Here is a 26,167-nt window from a genome sequence, read left to right on the forward strand (position 1 = left end):
CTCCACAACTAGACTGAAGAACAAAACAACAGCAACTTGTCTGTTCCCCTTCCCCCAATTCCCCAGCACTGTTCCCAACCCCCCAATTCCCCAATAAAAATCTTAGGGGGAAAAAAAAAAGCTGTATGTGTGGAGAAGAATTAGGAATTAAAAAAAAAAAAAAAGGTTTCAAGTATCCTCAACCCCAATTTGGAAATGTACTGATCCTGAATAATGCTTCAAATGGGAGCAACAAGGAAAAAACTAATAAAATTCACATTTCTTTTTCTGTTATTATGATTCAAACCACAAATACTTATTGAGAACCTACTAAATGCCAGGCATTGTGCTAAAAATTTCAAAACAAACACTATATATTATTTTCCTTTAAAAACTGCCTATTAATAAAATATTAATAATAATAGGTGGGAAATGTATCTATCTCCAAGAGACATCCAGGTACCCTAATATTTTAATAAACAACACTCATGAAGGTTCTTATTTGAGCTAACAAATCCTTCACAATAAATAGGTTCCCAGTTAATGATTTTGCTAGTAGTTTCTTTCTTTCCTAAATATGACACATACTATTAAGAACACATATTGGGAGGATGGTTGAGCAATATTAATCTGTCCATTAAGAAGTCCTCAGAAACGTTGGCTTCATCCTACAGTCACTTATGACCATGACCCCTCCAAATTACAGTTCAGATTTAACACAGCAGAGTCATGCTGCTGCCCAGAGGTGCCCAGAGCATGAGCAAACCTCTGAATGCTGAGCTACTTACAGCGAAAGGGTGGTAGGGGGGAGCGGGGGGTGCTCCTCGGGGCCCTGCTGGAGGAGGCAGCACGGACAGTCCTGTTGAAAAGATGCCAAGTGCGCTGAGGTTCAACCCTGGGATCAGATTGGCTTGTTGCTGGGGAGAAATGGAGAAAAAGATGAGGGGAGGGGAGCAGAGAGCCCCAGCTTGCCTGGGTCAACCTCCCTCTCTTGTCTGGATGGCACCAGTGTCTCCTAATGTTCTCTGCCCTGGCCCTGTGGAACTCTTCTCCGCCCTGGTGCCAGGACGGGCTCTGCAAATCTTAACCTGACCGTGGAGTTCCTTCAAAGCTTCCCTGCCACCCTTGGGAGTATCTACACATCGTAACCCAGCAAACGAGGCTCTTCCTGGGGATGGCCACCTCACCAGCCTCCCTTCTGCTAAATCCTCATCTCCATCCTGCCCATTCCTGCTCCCCTCTCACCTCTAGGCCGCTGCACACTTTGTTCACCTTGAAAGCAACGTGCTTCTCTCCCTCCTCACCTGGCTATATCCTACTCATCACATGGGTTTCACCTGAGCTTAGGTGTCCCCTCATCCAAGAAGCCTTCTCTTACCACAAAGGTCTCAGCTCAAATGCCCTTTCTTTGCCCTTCTAACATTCCTATGTTTCCTTAGAACAGCACTCATCACATGGTATGTGGATCACCTGTGTAGTTACCACGTCCCCTTTCAGACCATCATTTCCTTGTGGACAGAGACCGTCTTACTTAGTGTCATGTGCTCAGTGCCTGGTACATAGTAAGTACTCAATAAGTATTTGTTGAATGGCTAATGTTTAAAATACATTGGATGAATGGTGTTTTTTTGTTTTTTTAACTCTATCCAGGGAAAGAGCAAACCTTTCACTAGGACACCACATATATAAAGTCCATTATCTAGATTCAGAATGGTTCACAACTTTGGCTTTCTCACCATTTAGTTGCCAGCTTCGTGACCATCTCACTTGTTTATTTCACATTTAAACATTGGGAGACTCACATAGGCTACAGTTGAGTTTTAACTACACAGCCCTTCAAAGGCACAGAGAGGTAGTCACTCACCCTCGCCTGCGTCCACCTGCTCCTCTCTAAACACTAAACAGTTCTCTAGCATTTTCTATTTTCTTATCTGTGGCTAGGGTCACCTAGCAAGCTCTCCTTTGTTTAGCATGTTTGGAGCAGCAGAGTTGGGATCCTTAGCTTTTTACTCCAGTTGATATATATAACATCTAGTAGTTTTGTTATCCATCTGTCAATGCATGACTTTGGTACAGGAATGAATGAATCTAAGTGATATGCTCAGATGAAAATATCTGGAGCGTCTGTACCTGGTGTAGCTTTTCTGTGTGTTCACAGAAAGAAGTGTTTATCATAAGATTTCAAGAGCACACACACACACAAAATAGCTCACTGGATGACCCTTCCACAGACAAATATACACAAACAGGGAGAGGATACACTGGCATCTTCTCATCACGTCCCATCATTATCATATGGTGTGGGCTGCTAAGGTGGGAGAGAGAGTACTGACCTAAGAGGGTACTGTGGAAAGTGCTGCAGTAAGGGAACTGGGTTTAATTTACATTAGCTCTTTGTCAGCATGTATTTCTCTATGAAATGTTACCAGGTCTGGAATTTGCTTCAATGTCATTCAAGGGGCGATGGATGAAGGTTCAGATGAAACAAAACAGTCCATGAGTTGATAACTGTTGAGACTGGATCATGGGACTATGAAGGCTTATCACAGTATCCTTTACTCTTTTGTATATGTTATAAATATAGAAATATCATAGAAAATAAAAAAAATTACTGCTCTCAGCTAAGCGTGGGCTTTGCCAATGAACAAATAGTTTTAAGATGCCAGACTGGTGTCGCCCCATTATGGGGACTAGGTAGCAACATCAGGAAGGATCAACCCAAATCACTCTATTAGAAGTATTAGAGCTGAGGTGATTGACATTATTTATTGGGCAATCTAAAAGAGCAGATCAGTAAACAAGAAATGAAAATCAGAAGTTAATTTTCAAGTACGCATTTTTTAAAACTGGAAAGTGAAAAAAAAAATCCCACTTTCCTAACATACCATATTTTTATTTTTATATGTAAACTTCTAGTCATTTTGGTCCATATTGTTTTACATAACAGTAACCCTAGTTACATACAGTTTCATATATTCTTTACTTAATTAACATATCATAGGCAATTGCTCATTTTAAAATCTTCAAAGTTGTGATTTTAATGGTTTCACATTATTTTGTCCAGTGCATTCACCATAATTTACTAGTTGGTCTCCTGATTATTTTAATGCCCTTGCCCCAAGAAGGCAGGAATAATGCTGCATACCTATTCTAAGGGGCTTCTTCACTATCTGAATGGTAATTATTCTTACAGAGGCTTGGGTCCTGCCTAAAAACACATGTGAAAACCAGCAGAAGAAAGCATTAGGCACTTACATTAACAGCCAGCATATCGTTTTCAAAGGCCTCACGTAGCTTCTTCATAATTTCTATCTCAGCATGGGCACAGGCCTCGACTGTGCCCTTCACAGTGATGGTTCTTTCGGGGTTGTATATGCTCAAATCCTGCAAGCTGGCCACCGGGAAAAAGAAAGAAATTTCCTTTTTTTCCAAAAGGAAAAATAAATCCCAGAGGATCACAAACAAGTCTTGTTGGAGGAGGCAGGGAGAAGACTGGATTTCCTTACCACACACCGTGGTACAGAATACCTGCCACCTTAACTCAAATCTTTGTAGTGACTTAGATCATATCCGTAGTAAAAAAAAATGTTTCACTGGTAACTATTTATGTATTTGTTTTGACAGCTTTGGAGATAATTATATCACTTAAGATTATATTCCCATTTTAGGAAAACCAGATGAATAAGTTGGACATATCAAAATGCTCAAATTCTCCATTATTGGGCACAATTTATTGAATGAGTGGCTTACGATGAAATTGTTATCTTGGTCCCTGTCTCGTGTTCAATTTTCTTCAAATTTCTGCCTTCTTTTCCAATAAGTCTTCCAACCAAGCCATTGTGGGCCAAGATTTTCAGAGGAATCTCCTCAGCTCTAAAAGAGACAATCAACAATTTAACATTTAAGGTGGACACAGTGGTTGCCTTCCAAGAGCTATTACCCTATTTTTCTCTTACAAACAGAAGCTGTTTTGTTCAGGTATCAGGTGGCCATGAGCTTTAGAAGCTAAGTCCCCCACTAACTCCAGTATGTGAATTCTCATTAACGTAAGCCAAACCATCATAATTATACTCCCTTGTTGTGACTGGCTGGAAGTAAGTCCATGAGACAGATCTGGTCAATGAGGTATAAGGAGAAGTCTGTTGGGTGACTTTAGGAAGGTTTTCCTTGCTCTTGAAAAAGCACAACGGATAATGACATTAGTCAGATGGCAGACTACAAAGCTTTAGGCCCTCCTACTCCCACAGAGACACCAAGTTAACAACAAGAGACAGGTCAGAACACCTCTGTCAGAACTCTAAAGATCAGCTGAGAAGCTACAGCACCTAGGCTATTATAAAACCAAGAAGAGATTCCAGCAAAAGAGGAAGAAAAATTACAATATTTGGAGTGCCTATTCATGCTCCTTCACCTACACAACACAGCAAGGGGCAGCTGAGAAGCAATCCTCCATATCAGGGCTCTGCCCTCTAAAACAAATAAAAGACTAGACCATGAGTCCAACACTCTGGCTAATCTGGGTGATGCCTGAGGAATTGGTTGATGTCTTGCCTGACTTGGAGTGCTCATGAGACTTGTAGTCGAGTTTGGAAGTTGCTGAAAACAGGTAAACAGTAATTACAGCTGCAGTTCCACAGTCAGAAGCCAGAGGGAGAAATAGATCAAAAACATTTGAGAGGTCTAGAACCTCCATCCAGGCTAATTAGTGAAAGTCTCCTCCTGAATGAAACTAATATGTAAAAACTGTGAAAGGTGGTTGTTTTTTCAAATGCACAAATCCTATTAAAAAAAAAAAAGCAAGCCATACAAAGAAACAGGGAAACAAGAGATAAAAATAAAGCTCCAAAAACTGACCTTAAAGAAATGTAGGTCTATAAGCAAAGAATTTAAAATAACTGTCATAAAGATGCTCAATGACCTAAAAGAGAACACAGGCAACTAAATAAAATCGCAAAAATGATGCATGAACAAAATGAGAATATCAATAAAGAGATATAAACTATAAAAAACAACCTAACAGGAATAACAAAACTGAAAAATACAATGACTGAACTGAAAAAAACCTTATTTAAAAGGTTTAACAACAGACATGAACAGGCAGAAGGAAGAATCAGCAAGCTCGAAGACTAGTCATTTGAAATCATCAAGTCAGAGCAGGAAAATGAATGATGAAAAAAAGAAAGAGAGGCTGAGGGATTTATGGGACACTATCAAGTAGGTCAATATATATATATATATATCATGGGACTCCATAGAGAGAAGTGAGAGAAAGGGCAGAGAGCTTATCTGAAGAAATAATTAAGGAAAAGTTTCCAAATCTGAGGAAAGAAATGGACATACAGATTCAAGAAGCTTAAAAACTTCCAACTAGGATAAGTCAAAGAGAATGATACTGAGACACATTATAACCCAAAGTGTCTAAAATCAAAGGCAAGGAGAATCTTGAAAGCAGCAAGAGAAAAGTGATTAGTAACATACCCAGGAGTTTCCATAAGATTATCGGTGGATTTCTCAGCAGAAATTTGCAGGCCAGAAGGGAGTGAGATGATATATTCAAACTGCTGAAAGAAAAAACTGTCAACCAGGAATACTGTATCTGGAAAAGCTGTCCTTTGAAAATGAAGGAGAAATTAAGACTTTCCAGATAAACAAAAGCTGAGGGAGTTCATTACTATTAGACCTGCTCTACAAGAAATGCTAAAGCAAATTCTTTAAGTTGAAATGAAAGGACAGCAGACAGAAACACAAAGCCATTAGAAAATATGATTCTCTAATAAAAATAAATACACAAATACAATAACCTGCACTATAGTAACTTTGATGCAAAATTTAAATGACAAAAACAATAATGATAAATCTATACTAATAGGTATATGATACATAAAGAATAATTTGTGACATCATAATAAAGTGGAGGGTGGAATTGCAAAGTTTTGAATGAAATTAAAGTTAAGTTTTTATCAGTTTAAAATAGAATGCTATAATTTTAAGATGTCTATGTAATTGCAATAGTAACCACAAAAAAAATCCACAGAATATACACAAAATGAAATGAAAGGGAATCAAAGCATATCACTAAGAACAACCAAAACTCCACAAAGGAAGGCAGTAAGAGAGAAAAGGAGAGACAATAAAGCAACAAGACATATAGAAAACAAATGAACAAAATGGCAATTTAAGTCCTTCCCTATTAGTATTTACTTTAAATGTTAAGGGATTAAACTCCCCAATCAAAAGACATAGTTTGGCTGAATGGATTAAAAAAAAACCAAAATGGAAAAGCTCAAGTCAACAACTTTACACCTGAAGAAATTAGAAAAAGAATAAACTAAACCCAAAGTTAGCATAAGGAAATAAATAATAAAGATTAGAGCAGATATGAGTAAAATAGAGAATAGAAAAATGAAAGAAAATTAATGAAACTAAGAGTTGTTTAACGATCAACAAAATTGACAACTCTTAGCTAGAATAAGAAAAAAGAGAACACACAAGTATATAAAATCAGAAATGAAAGAGGAGATATTACAACTGATACCACATAAAAATGATTATAGGAGATACTATAAACAGTTATACACCAACAAATTGAATAACCTAGAAGAAATGTATAAATTCCTAGAAAAAACAAAAACTACCAAGACTGAAATATGAATAGGATATCTGAACAGACCAACCAGAAGTATGGAGATTGAGTAAGTACTCAAAAACCTCCCAACAAAAAAAAAGCCCAGGACCAGATGGTTTCCCTGAAGAATTCTACCAAACATTTGAAAAAGAATTAATAGCAATCCTTCTCCAACTCTTCCGAAAAATGGAAGCAAACACTTCCAAGCTCACTCTATGAGTGAGCTAGCTTTACTCTAATACCAAAGCCGAACAAAGACACCTCAAGAAAAAAAGAAACAAAAAACTAATGATCAACATCTTTTACGAGAATACTTATGCAAAGATCCTCAACAAAATACTAGCAAACTGAATTTGAAAGCACATAAAAAGGAGTATATACTATGACCCAGTGTGATGTATTCCTGGAATGCAAGGATGGTTTAACATATGAAAATCAATCAATGCAATATACCCCATTAACAAAAAGGGGGACAAAACCCACATGAGTGCCTCATTTGACAGAGAAAAAGCATTTGACAAAATTTAACATCTTTTCATGATAAAAACTCTCAACAATCTAGGAATAGAGGGAAAAACTACCTTAACATAATAGATGCCATTTGTGGAAAGCCCACAGTGAACATGATATTCAATGGTCAAAGACTAAAAGCTTTTCCTTTAACATCAGGAACAAGACAAGGATGCCGCTCTCACCACTTCTATTCAACATAGTAGTGGAAGTTCTAGCCAGAGCAATTAATTAAGGAAAAGAAATAAAAGGCATCTAAATTGGAAATAAATAAATAAAATTATCTCTATTCACAGATGACATAATCTTATATGTAAAAACCCCTAAAGATTCCACAAAACAATTGTGAGAATAAACTAATTCAACATCATGGGATACACAACCAACACACAAAAATCAGTTGTTTCTATACACTAAAAATGAACAATCTGAAAAGAAAATTAAACAAATAATTCCATTTATAAAGAATAAAATATTTAGGAATAAGCCTAACCAAAGAAGTAAAAACTTGTACACTGGAAACTGCAAAACATTGCTGAAAGAAATTAAAAACAACAGAAATCAATGAAAAGACATCCTACTGTACATTCATAGGCTGGAATACTTGTTTAGATGTCCATACTACCCAAAGTGATCTCTGGATGCAATGCAATCTCTGTCAAAATGCCAATGGCAATTTTTGCGGAAATAAAAAAATTCATTCTAAAATGTGTATGGAATCTCAAGGGACCCTGAATAGTCAAAACTATTTTGAAAAAGAACAAAGTTGGAGGACTCACATTTCCTGATTTCAAAACAAGTATTTCAAAACAAAGCTACAGTAATCAAAACAGTATGGTACTGGCATTGAGACAGATGAACAAACCAACGGAACAGAATAGCAATCTCAGAAATAAACCATTACATATATGGTCATATAATCTTTGACAAGAGTGTCAATGCTACATAACTGGAAAGGACAATCTCTGTAACAAATAATGCTGGGAAAACTGGATATTCATATGCAAAACAATGAGGCTAGATCCTTATCTTACTCCATATACAAAAAATAACTCAAAATGGATTAAAGACTTAACTGTAAAACTTAACACTATAATATTCCTAGAAGAAAATACAGGGAAAAAGTTTCATAACATTGGACTTTGCAATGGTTTCTTGCATATGACACCAAAGCATAGACAACAAAAGCAAAAATCAACAAACTTTTACGCATCAAAGGACACAATCAACAGAGTGAAAAGACAGTCTATAGAATGGAAGTAAATATTTGCAAATCATATATCGGATAAGGGATTAATATCCAGAATATGCTCATATAAATAACTCCTACAACTCAACAATAAAAAAATCAAATAACCTGTTTAAAAAATGTGCAAAGGACTTGAATAGACATTTCTCCAAAGATGATACACAAATGCCAACAAGCATAAAAAAGATGCTCAACATCACTAATCATCAGAGAAATGCAAATAAAAACCACAATGAGATATTGTGAATACCAACGACTGCCTCACACCCATTAGTCTGACTACTATCAAAATAAAAGAAAATAACAAATGTTGGTGAGTATGTGGAGAAACTGGAGCCTCTGTGGACTGTTGGTAGGACTCTAAAATGATGCAACTGCTTTGGATAATAGTATGGAGGTTCCTCAAAAAATTGAAAACAGAACTGCCATATGATCCAGCAATCTTAGTTCTGGTTATATATCCAAAAAAACTAGAAGCAGGGTCTGAAAGAGGTATTTGCACACCCATGTTTATAACAGCACTATTCACAATAGCCAAGAGGGGAAAGAAAACCCAAATTCAAAACCAAAATGTGGTATATACAAATATTCAGCCTTAAAACGAAAGGAAATCCCATCACATGCCACAACATGGATGAATCTTCAGGACACTGTGTTAAGTGAAATAAGCCAGTCACAAAAAGAAAGACTGTATGATTCCACTTAGATCTGAGTTCTCTAAAGTAGTCAACTTCATAGAAACAGAAAGTAGTAGTTACCAGAGGTTGGAGGGAGAGGGAAAGGGGAAGTTGTTGTTTAATGGGTCTAGTTTCAGTTTTGTAACATGGAAAAAGTTCTGGAGACCTGTTTTGTAACAATGTGAATATACTTACTACTGACCTGTACACATAAAAATGGTTAAGATGGTAAATTTTATGTTGTTTTTTTTTTTACCACAATAACATAAAACAAACAAACAAACAACGAAACAAGGAAAGGATGCCTTCTCTTTCAATTTTTGAATATTCTGTGGGGACATAAAGTCAGAAATCACTCCTGTCATCACCAGGGGAATATGAGACACCCTAAAGAAGGTAAAGCAGAAAGAAAAGTCATGAGTCTCTGAGTTCGTGATTCAACTGAACTTGGAGTCACTCTACCTTGGGACTTCTTGTTATGTCACAAAATAATTGTTTCTTATTGCTTCGGCCAGTTGTTATCAATGTTTTCTGTTATTGAAATCAAAAGCATCTAACAGATGCATTATTACTGCCTCAAAATAAACAGACAGTTGAAGAAGCTCCAATAGAACATAACTTTCGGAGGGCAGGGTTTTGGTGTATTTTTGGTCAGCTTTGTTCACTGACACATAAAAAGGTGCCTGGCACATAGCAGGTGCTCAATAAATATTTGGTAAATAAATAAAAAGGAAGTTTAGTATCCCTCTTCTCCTACATCCTCTGCCTCCTATTCACTCCCTTCAGGGCTCAGCTTAAATGTCATGTATTCAAGGATGCCTTCTCCAAAATGCCCAAATCTCCTCCTGTCTCCTATTAAAGCCTTAATTATTGTCTCCAATAATATGCAGTCGTTTTCCACGTAGCGCTTTTCATAGCTGTGCTTCATTATGTACTGGTGTTTAGTGAACATCTCTCCCACTGGGTTATAAGCTCCATGAAAGCAGGAACTGGGTCTTCTTCATGAATGTAGCCTCAACACCCCTCCTCCCCTCCCACCCCCAGCACAGTGCTTAACACAGTGTGGCACTGAAAAACAAATAAAAAAATAAAATGTAGGGGCAGCTGGGTGGCTCAGTTGGTTAGAGCATGTGCTCTCAACTACAAGGATGCGGTTCAACTCCCACATGGGATGGTGGGCTATGCCCCCCACAACTAGATTGAAAAATGGTGACTTGAGCTGAGCTACCAGACTGAAAAAGGCAACTTCACTTACAGCTAAGCTGCAACCTCCACAACTAAGATTGAAGGACAACTTGACTTGGAGCTGATGAGTCCTGGAAAAAACACATTGTTCACCAATACAGTAAAAAAAAAAGAAAAAAAAAAAAAAGAATGTTTTGCCATATACATATATATTAAGATATTTAAACTCTATCTTGGGGCTGGCCGAGTGGCGCGTTGGTTAAGAGCTGGCTTGGGAGCTGGCTTGGGACGCCAGCTCTGAGCAGCAGGGCCCCGGTTCAGATCCCACATGAGGGCCAGTGACACTGCCCTCTACAGCTAAGATGGTGAACAACAGCTCAACCTGGAGCTGGGATGCCGTAGGATGCAGCCCCTGCTGCAGTGGGCTGCCATAAACTACTGTGTGTGGCTGGCAGTCAGCATGAGCAGCTGGCAGCCGCTGTGAGCTGCCAAGAGCCACCGTGAGTGGCTGTCCAGAGACCAGCGACCCATCTGCCTCACCCAGGAAGAGCACAATGATAATACCAACATGGGCCAGTGAAGCAACGTCCTCCACAACTAGACTGAAGAACAAAAACAACAGCAACTTGTCTGTTCCCCTTCCCCCAATTCCCCAATAAAATCTTTTATTTTATTTATTTATTTTTTTTTAAAGATTTTTATTGGGGAATTGGGGGGATGGGAACAGTGTTGGGGAGTTGGGGGAAGGGGAACAGACAAATCACTGTCATTTTGTTCTTCAGTCTAGTTGTGGAGGACGTTGCTTCACTGGCCCAAGTTGGCACCATCATTGCGCTCTTCCCGGGCAAGGCACATCAGTCACCGGCTTCTGGACGGCCGCTCACTGCGGCCCCCAATAAAATCTTTTAAAAAATAAATAAATAAAATTAAAAAAACAACAACTCTATCTTGGCTTTACACAAAAACTTAAAAATCTTATAAATCAGTCTTTTTGATTATTTAGAATATTATAAGTTGCTTGCACCCAGGTTAAAGGACCAAAAAGGGTTTATAAATAACATGGAGGAAGGAGGAGCTTCTTCAAATTAAGCCATGGCATTTGGGGGATGGGAGCGGCGGGGGGGAGGGGGGGAGAGTGAGGCGGAACGCAAACGCCCCAGTGTAAATAATTCATAAGAGAAGGGTTAGAGTCTCTTATAAAATCTCAAAATAGATTTGTAATGTTTTTCTTTTAAGGACTAAGACTTCGATCTTTTTGGTTTTGGAACACTGTTATCTAACATTATTTGCTAAATTAACTTTATATTTGATTTACCCCTCAGTGGTTTTCTATGAAACTGCTACCAATGCCCCAAGTGGATTTTGCCAAACTGACATAAACCTTTTTTTATTAATCTAATCCATTATCATTAATTCATTTGCAATGCAAAGTTAATTGGTTTAGTAAGAACTATATTTGCCCTTTAAATTGTTACAACACTCAGGAATCCCAAGCTGTATTTTGTAAAAGAAAAGGAAGTAGGGGAGAGAGGAGAAAAAAGTAGAAGAAGAATAAAGTAGCCACTTGGATACCAGTTTCTACTACTTAAGGAAATGTAATCCAATTTTAACACAGTGCAAATGGTGTAGTAGGAGCAGGTGGCAAAAACCCTTTCCAGAGTAGTCAATGACAGTTTTGATGACAATGTGCATTTTATACCTACACTGTCCAATGTGATAGCCATTAGCATATGTGTGACTATTCAAATTTGAATAAATTAAAATACTCAGTGCCTTCATTGCACTAGTCACATTTCAAGCACTCACTAGCAATACGTGGTAAGTGGCTATCGTACTGAACAATGCAGATACAGAACACTTCCTTGCATGGCATTGGACAGAACAGGTCTGTATCTTCCTACCAATAATTATTATATTACCAGTGAGTGATGGAAGCATTAGAGCTTTTAAAATTTCTCTTGGGTTATATGAATAAGGAACCCACTCTTATTCTCTGTTGAGTGACCCGGACGTTGCATGCAAACTTACAGTTTGGTCTCATCAGCCTCTTTCTGCATTATTTCAAGAATCATGCGGCATGCTTCAGAGGTGCCCTCCGGGGTGGCGTGGATGGTGACGGGCTTCTCTGCGGCCCCAGAATTTTCCTTTCTATGGATGTCTACCCTGTAGGCAAAGAATCAGGAGCAATAACAAAGTGTCATCCGGAACAGGATCCCAATTAGTCCCAAGAAAGCATCGCACCAGCCAACATACAGCAAGGGCACACACGAGGAAGTGTCATTAGCACGTCTGCAAACAGTGCCATACTCCAAGAAGGCGGCAAGCAGTACAGGGCGTGTCTTGTGCCAAACCTGAATTCTTTGCAGCTCCATTTAGAAGAGAACATTTCTTGCAGGCATGCTGTGGGACAGAGGCACCAAGCCAACTTGGTAATGAAGCCAGTTTGGTAAGTGAAGTATTCTGTAATCTCTCAAATGATCATAGACAGGAAGAGTAAAGTGAGCAGGATAATACTGCACCCTGGCACAGTGCCAGTCTCTGCACTGATTGCAGCTTTTAAAAGCCAAATGTTAATCCAAATCTAAACACCAAATTTAAGCAAGCTTTATAAATTGGAATGTGGATAGGAAACAGAGGCATGCACTTTTCTCTGCCTACGTTTTGGTTTCCTTGCCACTGGCAGCCTGCCTTCTTCCAGGCTGTTAAAAGTAATGGCTCCAAAACTTGATGACTTTATCAGACTTCCTTGGGTAGTTGTGGCCCTACTTGTTTTTGTTAACTTTCAAAATCACATAATTGATTGTATCCCTCTTTACTTTGGCTGTTAGAAAGCCCAGATCCAAGTCTTTGGTCTACTTTTAAAAAACGGGCACACACTTTGAGCATTAACCTCACTTCTATTTAAACTTGTTACATTTTTAAAGCCACTTTAAACAATTATTGGAACAAAAAGACATATAAATAAAAATAACTTTCACAGTGAAGCAAACTTGGAGGGGCGGGAAGGCTGATTTTAAAATAAAAGGATCACCAGGCAGTATTTCCCCTTTCTACTGGCGCTGCTAAGGAGAGTTACTCCTATGATTATGAACTCTGGGACTCAAAAAGTGCCCGTTATTTGGAAGTAACTCAGATACCTTAAGGAAAACAGTGTTTTCTCTTTCACAGCACGAGCCACTCAATATATGGCCTGAATAAAATGAACTAGTGAGGTAAGTAACTAATATTTTTCAGTAATTTGGTGCTTTGCAATTTAAGTGCTTTCACAGTAATTATTACATTCAATCTGTCAGACTATCCTATTTCTCACAATGACCCTGGCTTATAGAAGAAGCAATTGATGCTCAGAGATGCTAAAATTTTTTTCCAAGATCATATGACCAGTAAGTGGTAACACTTGGAACATGGGTCCGTATTTTCAAGTCCTGTGCTTGCTTTATTACATCATGCGGTGGTCTTCTGAACTACACAAAAATCAACAACCCCACAAGCCATTTTACCTATTACAACTCCTACTACCAGTGCAGTCTCCTCAAACAGACAGAAAACTAAATAGAAGGCCATTACTTCTTGCTCAATATAGCAGTGACTCACCCACTCCCTTTATGTAGCTATTTGTGAGATTACTTAGGTGGTCTCAAAAAATGACCACCACCCCACGCTTTGACTCAGGAGAGGGGTTAAAAGCTAAAGTAGGTGGGTTCTAGGGTCCCACAAAGTTCAGCCCCATACCTCTGCTGTTTTAGAAATAGATGCATTCACACGCATTCATTAGCTTCTAAGAACAGTGCTTGGCTGTGAGGTCATTACTACCTTCTTCACGGACCTTTAGTGTTTCAGGATATGACCTTTAGGCACCTGGCATGAAAGCTCATTAAGGCCCGGGTTTTCTGTTAGTCTGTTAATTGTTCTGTTTAAAGAAGCCACCATCCCATACAGCACACTGTCACCCACTGCTGATGCAAGCAAAAGCAACTGGAGGATGGCTGGGGTGCACCAGCACTCGGGGCACCCCTCAGAAGGAAGCCAAGGCAAGCCCCGGAGGCACGTACCGGGACTGGGTCTGCTTAGTGATGTTCTTTATGGTCAAGCCCTCCTTTCCGATGATGGCACCAACAAACTGGGTGGGGACCAGGATCCGCAGCGGGAAATCAATCTGTCTGGCCTGAGAAGAGCCCCCAGGGGCGTGGCCTTGCTCCCGGGAAGAGTGGTCCCCACGCTGGGCTCGCTGAGGGGGCGAAGGGGAGCTCACCTCTTCATCGGGGATGTAGGAAATCTTGAAGGAGTAGTTCTCAAATTGATGCCCGCTTAGCTTCTCGATAGCTCTGAAATGCAGCAGGAACAGGCGAGCTTTGTTAGAAAGCAACGTTAGAGGAGACACTCCAGTGGGCTGGTTCCTTCACTTGCATTTACTATGTAAGTGCCATTAGTCCTGAGGATACAGCAGTGAGCGTGACAGACGCTCTCTCTGCTCCCTCAGACCTCGTGGCTAACAAACAGTAATCACAAAAGTATAGGCCGGGTCAGTCTTGATATACAATTACACATTCTGTTTTTTTTCCGCCACCCAGACCTGTAGTCCCCTTATCAAAGACTCTGTTAATAACAGTATAAAATTATGACTTTTAAAAAATCATTCCAATAATAATACATATATATTATTGAAAATTCAGAAATAGATAAGCACAAATAAGAAAAAGTTCTCATTCATCCTATATATTTATTTTTCTTAAATATAAATATTTATAAAAATAAATATCATACATACTCTTTTCCTAATCTTTAAAAAAATCATTAATATTCCAAACATTCTCCAAATCATTAAATACCCTGCAATTTAATTTTCACTGGCCACTTAACATTCTACTGGTTTGTCACAGTTTTTGCAATGATCCTCTATTGTTAGATGTTCATAATGTCCAATCTTTGACCTTTATATACAGTGTTGCCCTAGGCACCTTTGCAACCACAGCTTTGCACACAGGATCAATTCCTAGTGGAGGTGCTGGGTCAGAGAGTATGCAGAATTCTAACATTATTAAGTATTACCCAATTAAGTAAGTACTTCTGGAAATGTTTCAACATTATCCCAAAGCAGTTAAAACACCAGTTATTTCCTTAAACCCTCAAAAGCACAGAGTATTATTACCTAAAAATATTTATTTGATATGAAATAAATGATATCCCACCAGTACATTTTTAAAATTATACATGAAATGGAACAATTTTTTTACATGTTTCTGGCAGTACGTGAAAACAATAACCCTATACGAGGTTAATCTTTAGGGTTTGTGAATTTATTACAAAGCCGTGCCTTTCAATTCAATAAAAGCAACAAAGCAATGTGCACAGAGGTTCTACCTAAGTGGCAGCCGGACAAGAACTGTAAAGGTGAGTTGTTAGTATATATCCTGCTTATATATGTGTGTAAAAATCAGTAGCAAATGAACTACTGCCTTCTTTCAATGGAAAAGTAACTTCCTGAAAACTCAATATGAGAATGGGTTAAATATTATCTGCGTGTGTGTTGAAACCTTGAAGAAGAAATAAAACTATAATCCTGGATGTTTACCTAAGGTTATGCCACATCCATGAAGCATGACAACATGTGACCACATCCTCATTAAACGATGACCTGACAGGCACTTCAAGGACCTCCTATAAAAAGGAACTTGCTTTTTAAAAACCTCAATCCCATGTCCGTTAATAGTCAAGCTCACAATTAACCATCACTGAAGCAATGGAGTCATGAATGGGGACTAGAAGTGAAGGGGACAGGAAAAAGTACCCAAGCCAGGTGCTCCTTGATTAACCACTACCCGACAGTTCTTGCCGCTGATATCACTGAGGTGGACCCACTTTAATATTACAGCGAGGAAAAGTTTATGTCTTAGTATCCATTCCATTAGTGTAGACAGAAATAGGCCTGTGCATCTTCCTCTCGGTGCATGGAGGAAACTCCAGGTAAAAGTAGCTCCCAGTGGTCGGCAAAGCAGAGTTCAGGCGACACTGTGTCACAGAGCTGGTGCTCTCTATTCCTGACCATGTCAAGACTCAGCTCCCACCCCAGTTTTGATACCACAGCTCACCATTACTCAAGACAAAATCTCCGTACAGTGAGCAAACAGACATCCTGGTATAAATGCCTAGGAGTTCCACTAACATGTCAAAGATCTGCATCTTTTCAGAAAAGGTGTTGTAAACACAGGACTCAGTGGAATTCAAAGACAACCCTCCAAAAAAAAAAAACAACAACAACAAGTCCAAATCTACTTACGTTTTTGCTTCTTCTCTTGTTGCATATGTGACATTGACAACAGCAGTTTCTGTGTCTGTGTTGACTAGGAAAGAGGCAAAAACTACATTGTCATAGGAAAAAAAGCTGTCATCCTCTGGCTCAATGTAAACAGACTTACTTTAGAGAAAAGTGCAAAAAAAAATTCATTACCTTGCCTCGAGAATTATTTGAATCTCTAACTTTCTTTGTGTGTATTCATTGTAATTTGTAATCAATTGTGTGTGTGTGTGTGTGTGTGTACATTTTGTAATCAATTGTACATAAAACTCAAAAGCTATATTTTCACTTATTTTATAAACACTTTTGCCTGTGTGTATGTATATGTACAGTTTTTGGTATATTTTACTTTTAATGCCTACATAAAATTGCAATAAGTAAATGTGCTATGATTTTTCCTAACTGTTCCCAATTATTGACAAATACGGTGTTCCCAGTATTTCCTATTCTAATGTTGCTAAAAACTATCTTTGTTGCAAACATCATTTAATTTGTGTTCCTCTGAATTACTTTTGGCTAATCACAGAAGAAAATAAATGGGTAAAAAAAACCCCACAATGCTTTTAATGCATATTTTCAGATTACCTTCTTAGAAGTTTGTATTAATTTATTGTACCACTATCAAGGTATGTTTTAATTGTTCTAATTTGCATTTAGTTTTAAATAATTGGATATATGTATAAAATAATAAGAATTTTTCAACTCTTCCCTCATTGATAAGGTTGAATTATTACTATTTGTTTCCCTTTGACTGAACTCCTTGACTGTTTCTTTGAGTTAAACCTAGTACCTGTGTACAATAAATAAATACAGCTGACAGTGCCAACGCACTTGGCTAACAGAGAGAACACAAAAATTCTAAGAGTGGCTAATAAGAAATCACTCTTGCGAGCTGGCTTATCTTGGTTCATAATTGCTTGCCTCTTCTTCCAAAATCAGAAGTTAAAAATAAATTCACAAGGCAAGATAAAACTTTCTCAATCCAAGCCAGTAAAAAGCAAAAAATACTGGTTTTCCCCAAACAGGTAGACATGATGAAATCAAATCATCCCTTTAAAACATCGAAGCTATTGGGAGACTTGGAGTTAACAACAACATTAAGGATGATTCCAGAAAACCACAACAAAGCTGCTTCTCAAAGTAATAATAAAACCCTATAGCGTAGGGATTCTCCCATCCAAGTACTAACCAGGCCCAACCCTGCTTAGCTTCCAAGATCAGACGAGATCGGGCGCTAGTGTAGGGATTCTTTTTTTTTTTTAATTATTTTTTTATTATGAAATACACATTTTTTAGAATTAGTTTCAGCTGTACAACACAGTGCAATTGTTATACTTTTTACCCCTCAAAGTGACAACCCCCCTCCCCCAATCCGCTGCCCCATTTCCCCCCAATATCATACGTATCTATTACAAATCCCTTGACTCCACTCCCACACTATAGCGTAGGGATTCTTAATCGTGGATCAATCTAGAGCTTCAGGAAAGTCTATAAACTGACTCTTCCTATCCTACCCAAAGATTCAAATCTGTGGATATATGAATTTTTCTGGTTTATAATATGCATAAGATTCTCAAAAGGGTGAAAGACCAGTGTTAAAAATATTGTTTATCCAATAACTTCAAAGTGGCCGCAGCCTTTGTGGGGAGGGAATGTGTAATCTTCAGGATGGAACTGTGACAGAGATGTATGTGTCATAAAGGTGAGTCCAGCCCTGGCCTTTGCCCGGGGAGTGTTCCAACTGCTCTCTAATTCACACTTACCCAGAGAAGTCTTCACAGTGTAAAACAGGGGGTGTGCAGCCCATAACCGTCCTTTCTCAGTGCTGACATACAGAATGTTAGAAGTTTCCTATTTGCTGCTTTCTAGTGCTACAAATGAGGCTGCAGTCTCCCAGAGAGGGAGAAAGGGCTGGGTCTGACCCTCCTGAACAAAACTATCCACTAGGACTCTCAGATTTCTCTGGTTTTGTTCTCACTTCTTGGTCATACTCTCTGTTCTTCAAAGATGTTTGTCTTCAGGAAATTGGACAGTTGTTTGATTCTGGAAAGAACTGAGCTCCATTCAAATAATTTATTTCATTGGACATGAAAGCTCTATAAAGCTTCTTAAAACTACTGGAAATGCTTTCCTGCTGAGACAGGAATCACCTATGAAATAGAACAAAAGCTCAACACTTCTATCCTGTAGTTGTGAGGCCGCTGAAAACTGCATGCTGTCCAGGGCACAGGTACCCTAGACGCTGTGAAGTGCCCCAGGGACCTGAAATGTTTCCTCCTTGCATGACCTTGTCCTGAATTTATAATATGGTCTCAGCCAGTAACTTTTATAGGTTCATGTCTGTAAGGCCATCTTGCCTCCTATATCCAATCCTTATTAAAATGTCTTCTTTTCCATGATGAAGGAAAGAACAAGAACTGAGAAATAGAATCCCTGTAAATCATGTCTTCTTTCTGATCTCTTTCCCTTCACTTTTGGGCATGGGCAATCAGCAGCATGAAATTGAATAATGATATTTTTAATATTCATGGAGTGGAGAACATCTGAATAATCACTATGTTAAAACTATTATATTAATTATACTGGCAAATAGAACAGATTCTCTATGAGAAAATAGGTTTTCTGTGATTTTTCCTAAGTGAACCTTTATAATCCCTTGAGATTATGTACGACTCCATTGTCTACAAATACCTTACACAGAATTTTCTTTGGGTGCCAACTATTCAGTGATACAGGAAGGGTGGAAATTATTCTCCCTTTTTTACACATGTGGAGACTGAATCAGTGAGGCTAAGTGACATTTCCAAGGGCTCATGGTCAATAAGTGACTTAATTCACATTCTGCTTTTAAAGTCAACACAAAATTAATTTTTATTACATGTTACTTCTTGTCATACAGGAGCTTGGAGTCTACTTTTCCAGGACTCTTAAAGAGCTACATAAGATATCAGCATTAAAATCATTAAAATCATAGTATTTCATGTTTTAAAGGTAAATATAAGGGCAGCAGAAGAGTATATATTTTCTGGGCATTTACAACCTGTTCCCAAGACAGTGGCTCTCAAACTTGAGAACACAGAGCAATCATTTGGGAGTTCTTATTTAAAATACAGATTCATGAACTCCTGCCCTATAGAATCTTACTTTGTAGGTTTATGGTGAGCCCTAAGAACCTGCATTTTCATATGCACTCCAGGGGATTCTGGTGTCGGAGTCCTACTTCTCGGGAAACACTCAGTCCAAGACATTAGGTATTTGTTTTCCTTATCCAGGAAGAGGAAAGTTGTAACAGTACAAATCCAATTATTTCCAAGTGAATTACGCCTACCCCAGCCTGACAGTTTGTCCAGTGCTTGAGCACATTACAGAGTATTAAAAAATTACCTGAAAATCATATTCCTTGAAAAAAACATGTTATAACGATATGGAAAGCTAGATATAGGCAGCTCTCACACTTATATACGCAAACATACACTCTAGGAAGCTTGTTTCAAAAGAATCTTGAACTTAATTATTTCTCCCCATTGTTGACCCAGCTTATAAGAATTAAGAGATAATATCCTTCCCAAAATCCAGCAGGCTGAGTTCCTCATTTATTACCTTGTTCCACATTCTCCACTGTCCCATACTGAGCCAAAAGTCCATCCAACACCTGAAAAAGAAAGCTTCAATGTCAGAATGGAAATACGAGATCGCACTCCCAAAAAACGGTACAGTGATACCCCCGGCAAATGAATTAAAGCAAAACAAGGACTATTATTGGAATAATCTAATTAAATTGATATTTCAGGTCTTCCATAAAAACAATTAGAACTGACTAAATATATGGGGCTTTCATTTGCTTATTGGCTCCCAAGTAATTTGTTCACTGAAGTGGCAGGGCAGAATTTCAGAGTCTTAGTAACTGTTAATCACATTCATCACAATGGTTGGAACCCACTTACTACTCTTGAAATGAGAAGCAGAATAAAGTACAAGGCTCACTTCTCCTTCTTGGAAGATTTAACCACTTTCCTTTGGTTTTCCTCTAGGAATCTCCTTATTTTATAAAGCAATGGGATACGCATGCTTGACAGTTTCCATAGTAAAACTTCTTTTTTAAGTAGTGAACATATCAGAATATTCTTTCTTTTATGGCTCGTTTGATTCCATTTGGGCTGGGGAATAAAATAGCAGGCAGTTTGTTTTTAAACAATGCAATAAAGCCACTCCTCATATTCTATCTTATTTTATGTTAATGTAGCAATTTTATAAGAAGTTTTACAATTCAGAACATATATCTTAACTGTTCCTCATAGCAATTAATTAAAAATAAACAAAAAACCTGCTCAAACGAACAAAGAACCTTCTATTTTGATCGGTTGTCCATAGGTTTTATTGTTTTTCAAAATCATAATTTGGAAAGGTAAAAGTCTTACAAAATCATGAAAGAAAAATCACAAAGCAGGTATACGTTTTGTTTCAGTTTGTTGATGCTTGGTGCTTAAGAAGACAGAACATGAGAGATCAAAGTGCACATCCTACAAAAGGAAAGGAACAGATATGATCCCAAACTCAGGACAGATCATACATATCAGGGTACTGAGAAAGTTAGACACAAAACCCAGAGGATTTGTGGGTAAATCTGAGGACCTCTAATTCCTAAATTGAAAGGGAACTAAGAGAGGGAGAAAATGTCTTGCTAACCCATTAAAAAACAAGATGAGGAAAGACAGCTGGAAGATGACAAATACAGAAGTGACACTGGCTTACCTCCCACTGCAGATGAGGAGGGATGTTTCGAATCTGAATTTTCCTGCTCCTGTAAAAATAAAAGCACAGACTGTCTATCATACTTTCTCTAGGACACAGACTTAATCAAATAACAAAAACAATCAGAGGGTTAGAGGGGTGGGGGTGGGGGGTAGATGAGGGTAAAGGGTGTCAAATATATGGTGATGTCAGGAGAACTGACTCTGGGTGGTGAACACAATGTGATATACAGATGATGTATTACAGAATTGTATACCTGAAACCTATGTAACTTTACTAACAATTGCCAACCCAATAAACTTTAATTAAGAAAATTAAAAAATAACAAAGACAGGCTAAGACCATAATTTGAGTTCATTTTCTCACTGTCTTCACCGAAGCATCAGCAAGAGATTCCCATGACCATCATGTCTTAAGGTTTTCAATTTTTTGGCAAAAAAATAAAAAACAAAACCAAGAAGTTCAAACAAGCTAAAGAAACAGTTTAAATGCAGATCTGCCTTTTCAATTTCCTACCAAAGCAGTTGACATTTAAATTGCCATACAGGTTCTAATTATAGAATTATCACCTTCCTCCTCAAAATATGGTCCTGCAACTGACCCTACCTGAAAAGTTACATAGGCTCAAACATGATGGGTAAAATCACACATATAATGGGCTAAACAAGATCAGATTTAGTTTACCTCTTATCTAACAGAGCAAATCTCTTTAGTAAAAATTTTATTTCTGGATAAGTCATAATTCAAAAATTAGAATACTATCAAAAGGTATACTGTGAAATGTCTTACTCTCACTCACCCCCTTCCTCATCTTTTACAGAAATAAAACATTTTTACTTGCTTTTGTATCCTTCAGTTTCTTCATGCAAATATTATAATAGCAAATACAAATATAAATTCTTATTTTCCCCCTTTTCTTTCAGAAGTATTTGCATATTCTACACACTTGCTGCATCTTTTTTTTTTTTCCCCCCACCTAACAGTATTATCTTGAAAATCTTTCTGTATTGGTAGAGTGTATTACGCTATCTGGATGTACTGAAGTGTAGTTAACCCATCACTATTGGTGGACATTTGGGCCTTCTCCTGACTTTTTGTTCAGAGGATTTCCCTCCTTCCCCTGCACCCCCGGACATCCTGCCAGTCTAATAACTGAGTTATTTAGATGGTTTCTTATTTTTATTTAAGCATTAAAATTATATAGAAAAGGATAGAAATATGAGAATAAGAAGTTTTCCATCTTTTGAGACTATTTTAGATCCTGGAAAGAAAACACAAATCAGCATTTAAATATGACAGAGGTCATTTTAATGGAAGGGCTTGACATTGAAATCCCATAAATATCCATTCTGGGGGTTGCAAGAGAAGGGATGTGATGACCACAGTGTACCCCCATTACTTTTTCTTTCCTTCTAGTGTCAGAGGTGCCAAATAGTGGCTGTACAAGCCACATGTTTCTTCATGCTTTAAACTGGGCAATAGTCCCAGAAAGAGATGTTACCATTCCTACAGAGAAAATAAAGAAGAGAGAAAAAGAGAGAGGTATACAGATAGAGAAAACAGGGAAACAATGAAGTAAATGGGGGCTCCAGTTTTCTCAGATCTTTACTGAATGAAAGGGGGGCCACCACTTGCATAGATCCCCTACACTACATCTGTCTTCTCTTAGTTCTTAAAAATGAGTCATTTAAGCAGCCCTAGTTCATGCTTTACTAGGGCTGCTTAAATGACTATACAAGCCAGTCTGTAGAACCTCTAATCTTTTATCAGGACAGGACCGAGGAAAAAGAACCAAAGACTAATTTCTACCTTTATGCTATGAAGGCTCTATTCTGACACTGCTTTTGGCAAGAGTTCACAGTAAAACTGCTGACACCACCCCACAGAGTGGCTACATGGAAAGCTCCACAGAAGGTGTCACAAGCCTAACTATTTACGGAAAAGGCATCTGAATCTGTAAGAAAACTGAATATTTCTCAAGAAAAATACTTTTGCTATCTTCAAGTGTAAACATTGACTCTGTTAACCAAGAATCTACTGGTAGAAATCTTACTGGAAGAAACTCATGCATGCACACCAAGAGATTTGAACAAAGACAGCTACTATCTTTTTACAGCACTGCTTGTAAAAAACAAAGATTGCAAAAAATATAAGTATCCACCAACAGGGAGAAAGTAATTCATAGTATAGCCATAATATGGAACGTTATACAGCTGTTATAAAGAACAAAGTAGACATATTTGCACTGTCACAGGGACCTCTCCAAAGCACGCTATTACAAGAAGAGAGCTAATTATAGATTAAGTTGATTCTGTCTTTTAAGTGTACAAAACAAAACTACATGTTATTAAATATGTGTATACATAAGTGCATAGAAAAAGGTAGCTACAAGCAAATTTGGTTGGTAAAAGGGGACATGTACTTTTTATTTTAGCTACGTCTGTCTTACATGCTTTTTTAAAAATGAGAATGTATTTATGTCTTACTTGCTTTTAAAAATTCACAACTGAAAACTCCTACTAGGCTGCTTTAATAAATATATACAAGACTTATTTTTTAAAAGTATAGAGGAATCTGCTAAGTAAGAAAAAAGGGAGAACAAAACCCAAACACCTCACCTTTTCCATAATTAGTGTAGATATTCTTGAAATATTATTTGGCAGAATATTAATTTATTTGGCAAACGCTTTGTTCACAGTGCATAACTAATCAAACTCTACCCAGTCCAGGTTATCCCAAATCCTAACTAATGGGTCTAAAACACTGATGTCTCCTGGGCTGGCTGAGTGGCTCAGTTGGTTAAGAGCTCACTCAAGAGTGCGAGCTCTGAGCAACAGGGTTGCCGTTTCGATTCCCAGCCCGAGCTGAGCTGCCTGCCGCTGAGCTGCCAACAGGTGGCAGGATGGCTCAGCTTATACGCGCAAATTTTTTTTCAATAAATATACAGTTGGCCCTCCATGCCCCCAGGTTTCACATCCGTGGATTCAATAACTACGGATCAAAAAGAGTATTTTCGATCCATGATTGGGAATTCATGGATGCAGAGGGACAACTGTATGCATTGTTCTACGCCATTTTATACAAGGACTTGAGCATCCGCGGATTTGGGCATCAATGGAGGTCCCTGAACCAATCCCCTACAGATAACAAGGGACAACTAGTTACATTTTGAGAAGACAAAGTCACATACAGATTTGACTGTGTGGGGGTTGGTGCCCCTAACTCCCGCATTGTTTAGGGATCAGCTGTATAGCCCTACAGCCATCTGGCTTGGCTGGGGAACAGGCTCTACTAGCTGATTCTATATTCTGGTTAACTGGTGATAGTGGTATACACGTGTAGACTACCAATAAAAAACGATGAAACAAAATACACTTAAACCCTAGCTCTCCTACCTCTAATGTAGTTGATAGTTTCCCAGGCTCTTCAAAATACTCTATGTGCCTCAGGGCAGTTTTTAAGAATTATATCATTATATCTTTGTACTGTAAATGCCCAAAGGAAACAGGAGGTTCCAACTGAATGAATTTCAGATAAACTAGATGTCCACTGTTAGGAATTTCAAGGGCCTAGCAGAAATTATTTTGTATGGGTAGAATTTGTTGCTTAAAATAACTAGGTCACCAGCTGGGAAAATAAAATCATATTTAATAGTTGAGAAATCTCTGTGATTCTGGAGAACTATTTCATCTGTACTAAAAAAAAAGAAAAAAAAAGTAAAATGCCTGTTTGCATGTGGGGAAGATAATGCCATAAATTTTAGGCATATGGTCAATTAGTCACAAGTCTGATCAGTGGCCACCTTGGGAACTCTAACCCAAGCCTTGACCATGCTGGGGGCCTGAGTAGAGAATGAAGTTACAAGTAAATTGTGGGAACCCAGCTCATAGAATCTCAGGTTCCATTTGAAAATGGAACCAGCTAAGGCTTGAAGGATCCCTAAAGTGCAAGAGAAGCAAGAGAGGAAGCAAAGAGAGTCCCATGAGAGAGTGTTGGGGTTCAATGAGAGACTCTATCCAACTAGGTTCCATTCGCTTCTATAGCCATTCTGAGCTCCATCAGATGACAGACTCATGGTCTTCATCTTGAAGGGAAATTACAGAATCATGGATTGTGCATTACCTGTAAGAGAGGTATGTGTGCTCACCAACTCCAAGGACTGTGGCAGAGCAGAGACTGAATCTACCAGAGCTCTCCTCCCCACCCTGTCCTCTAGTGCAATGGTCAGATTTCACTGCACCCCATACCCTCATTAGTACTTGTTTGAGGCACTTTATCTGCTACCCAGTCCTCATTAGTTCTGAAAGTTCCAGTTAAAACTTCCGAACAGTCTGTGCAAGGGACATTCTGTGCTAAATTGAGCTAGGACCAAGGGCTCCTCTAGGAGCGAATGAATAACTGGGGAGAGCCAAATCCAATCCTCTACCCTACTGTCTTTTAAAGTTCTCTCTCTCTCTCTCTCTCTCACACACACACACACACACACAGAGAATGATTAACAGTCAATAAAACAAATTGTTTAGTTACTTTGTTACAAAATTATTAACAATAATAATTGCCTTTGGCTTCTATGGAATCTAATAAAATAAATGTAGTATAAGGGCTGGCGGAGTGGCTTAGTTGGTTAAGAGCTGGTTTAAGAGTGCAAGCTCTGAGCAACAGGGCCGCCAGTTTGATTCCCACACGGGCCAGTGACGCTGCACCCAAGCTGAGCTGTCACTGAGCTACTAACAGGTGGCAGGATGGCTCAGCTGGTGAGAGCATGTGCTCCTAACAAGGCTGCCTGTTCGATGGTGGCTATGCCCACCCACAACTAAGACTGAACTTGGCACCTTGAGCTGAGCTGCCGCCCAGATGGCTCAGAAGATAAAGTGTGTGCTTTTAACAACAAAGCT

General features: G+C 38.4%; 1 protein-coding gene across 4 annotated transcripts in view; it reads right to left on the reverse strand.

The window, feature by feature from the left end:
* IGF2BP2 (insulin like growth factor 2 mRNA binding protein 2) overlaps window positions 1-26,167 on the reverse strand; it is a 173,043-nt gene that overhangs the window by 27,200 nt on the left and 119,676 nt on the right. For 3 of the 4 annotated variants that reach the window (XM_019624029.1, XM_019624044.1, XM_019624051.1), the window contains exons 3-10: window positions 21,273-21,321; window positions 20,121-20,172; window positions 16,503-16,566; window positions 14,278-14,550; window positions 12,254-12,388; window positions 3,730-3,852; window positions 3,235-3,370; window positions 768-896 (exon numbers count right to left, since the gene is read on the reverse strand). In XM_019624029.1, coding sequence (XP_019479574.1) covers window positions 768-896; window positions 3,235-3,370; window positions 3,730-3,852; window positions 12,254-12,388; window positions 14,278-14,550; window positions 16,503-16,566; window positions 20,121-20,172; window positions 21,273-21,321 — 961 coding nt within the window. The remainder of the gene's footprint in view (window positions 1-767; window positions 897-3,234; window positions 3,371-3,729; window positions 3,853-12,253; window positions 12,389-14,277; window positions 14,551-16,502; window positions 16,567-20,120; window positions 20,173-21,272; window positions 21,322-26,167) is intronic. The other variant, XM_019624037.1, reaches the window with a different exon arrangement.

This window comes from Hipposideros armiger, unplaced genomic scaffold, assembly GCF_001890085.2.
Source record: "Hipposideros armiger isolate ML-2016 unplaced genomic scaffold, ASM189008v1 scaffold_14, whole genome shotgun sequence".
Taxonomy (NCBI): domain Eukaryota; kingdom Metazoa; phylum Chordata; class Mammalia; order Chiroptera; family Hipposideridae; genus Hipposideros; species Hipposideros armiger.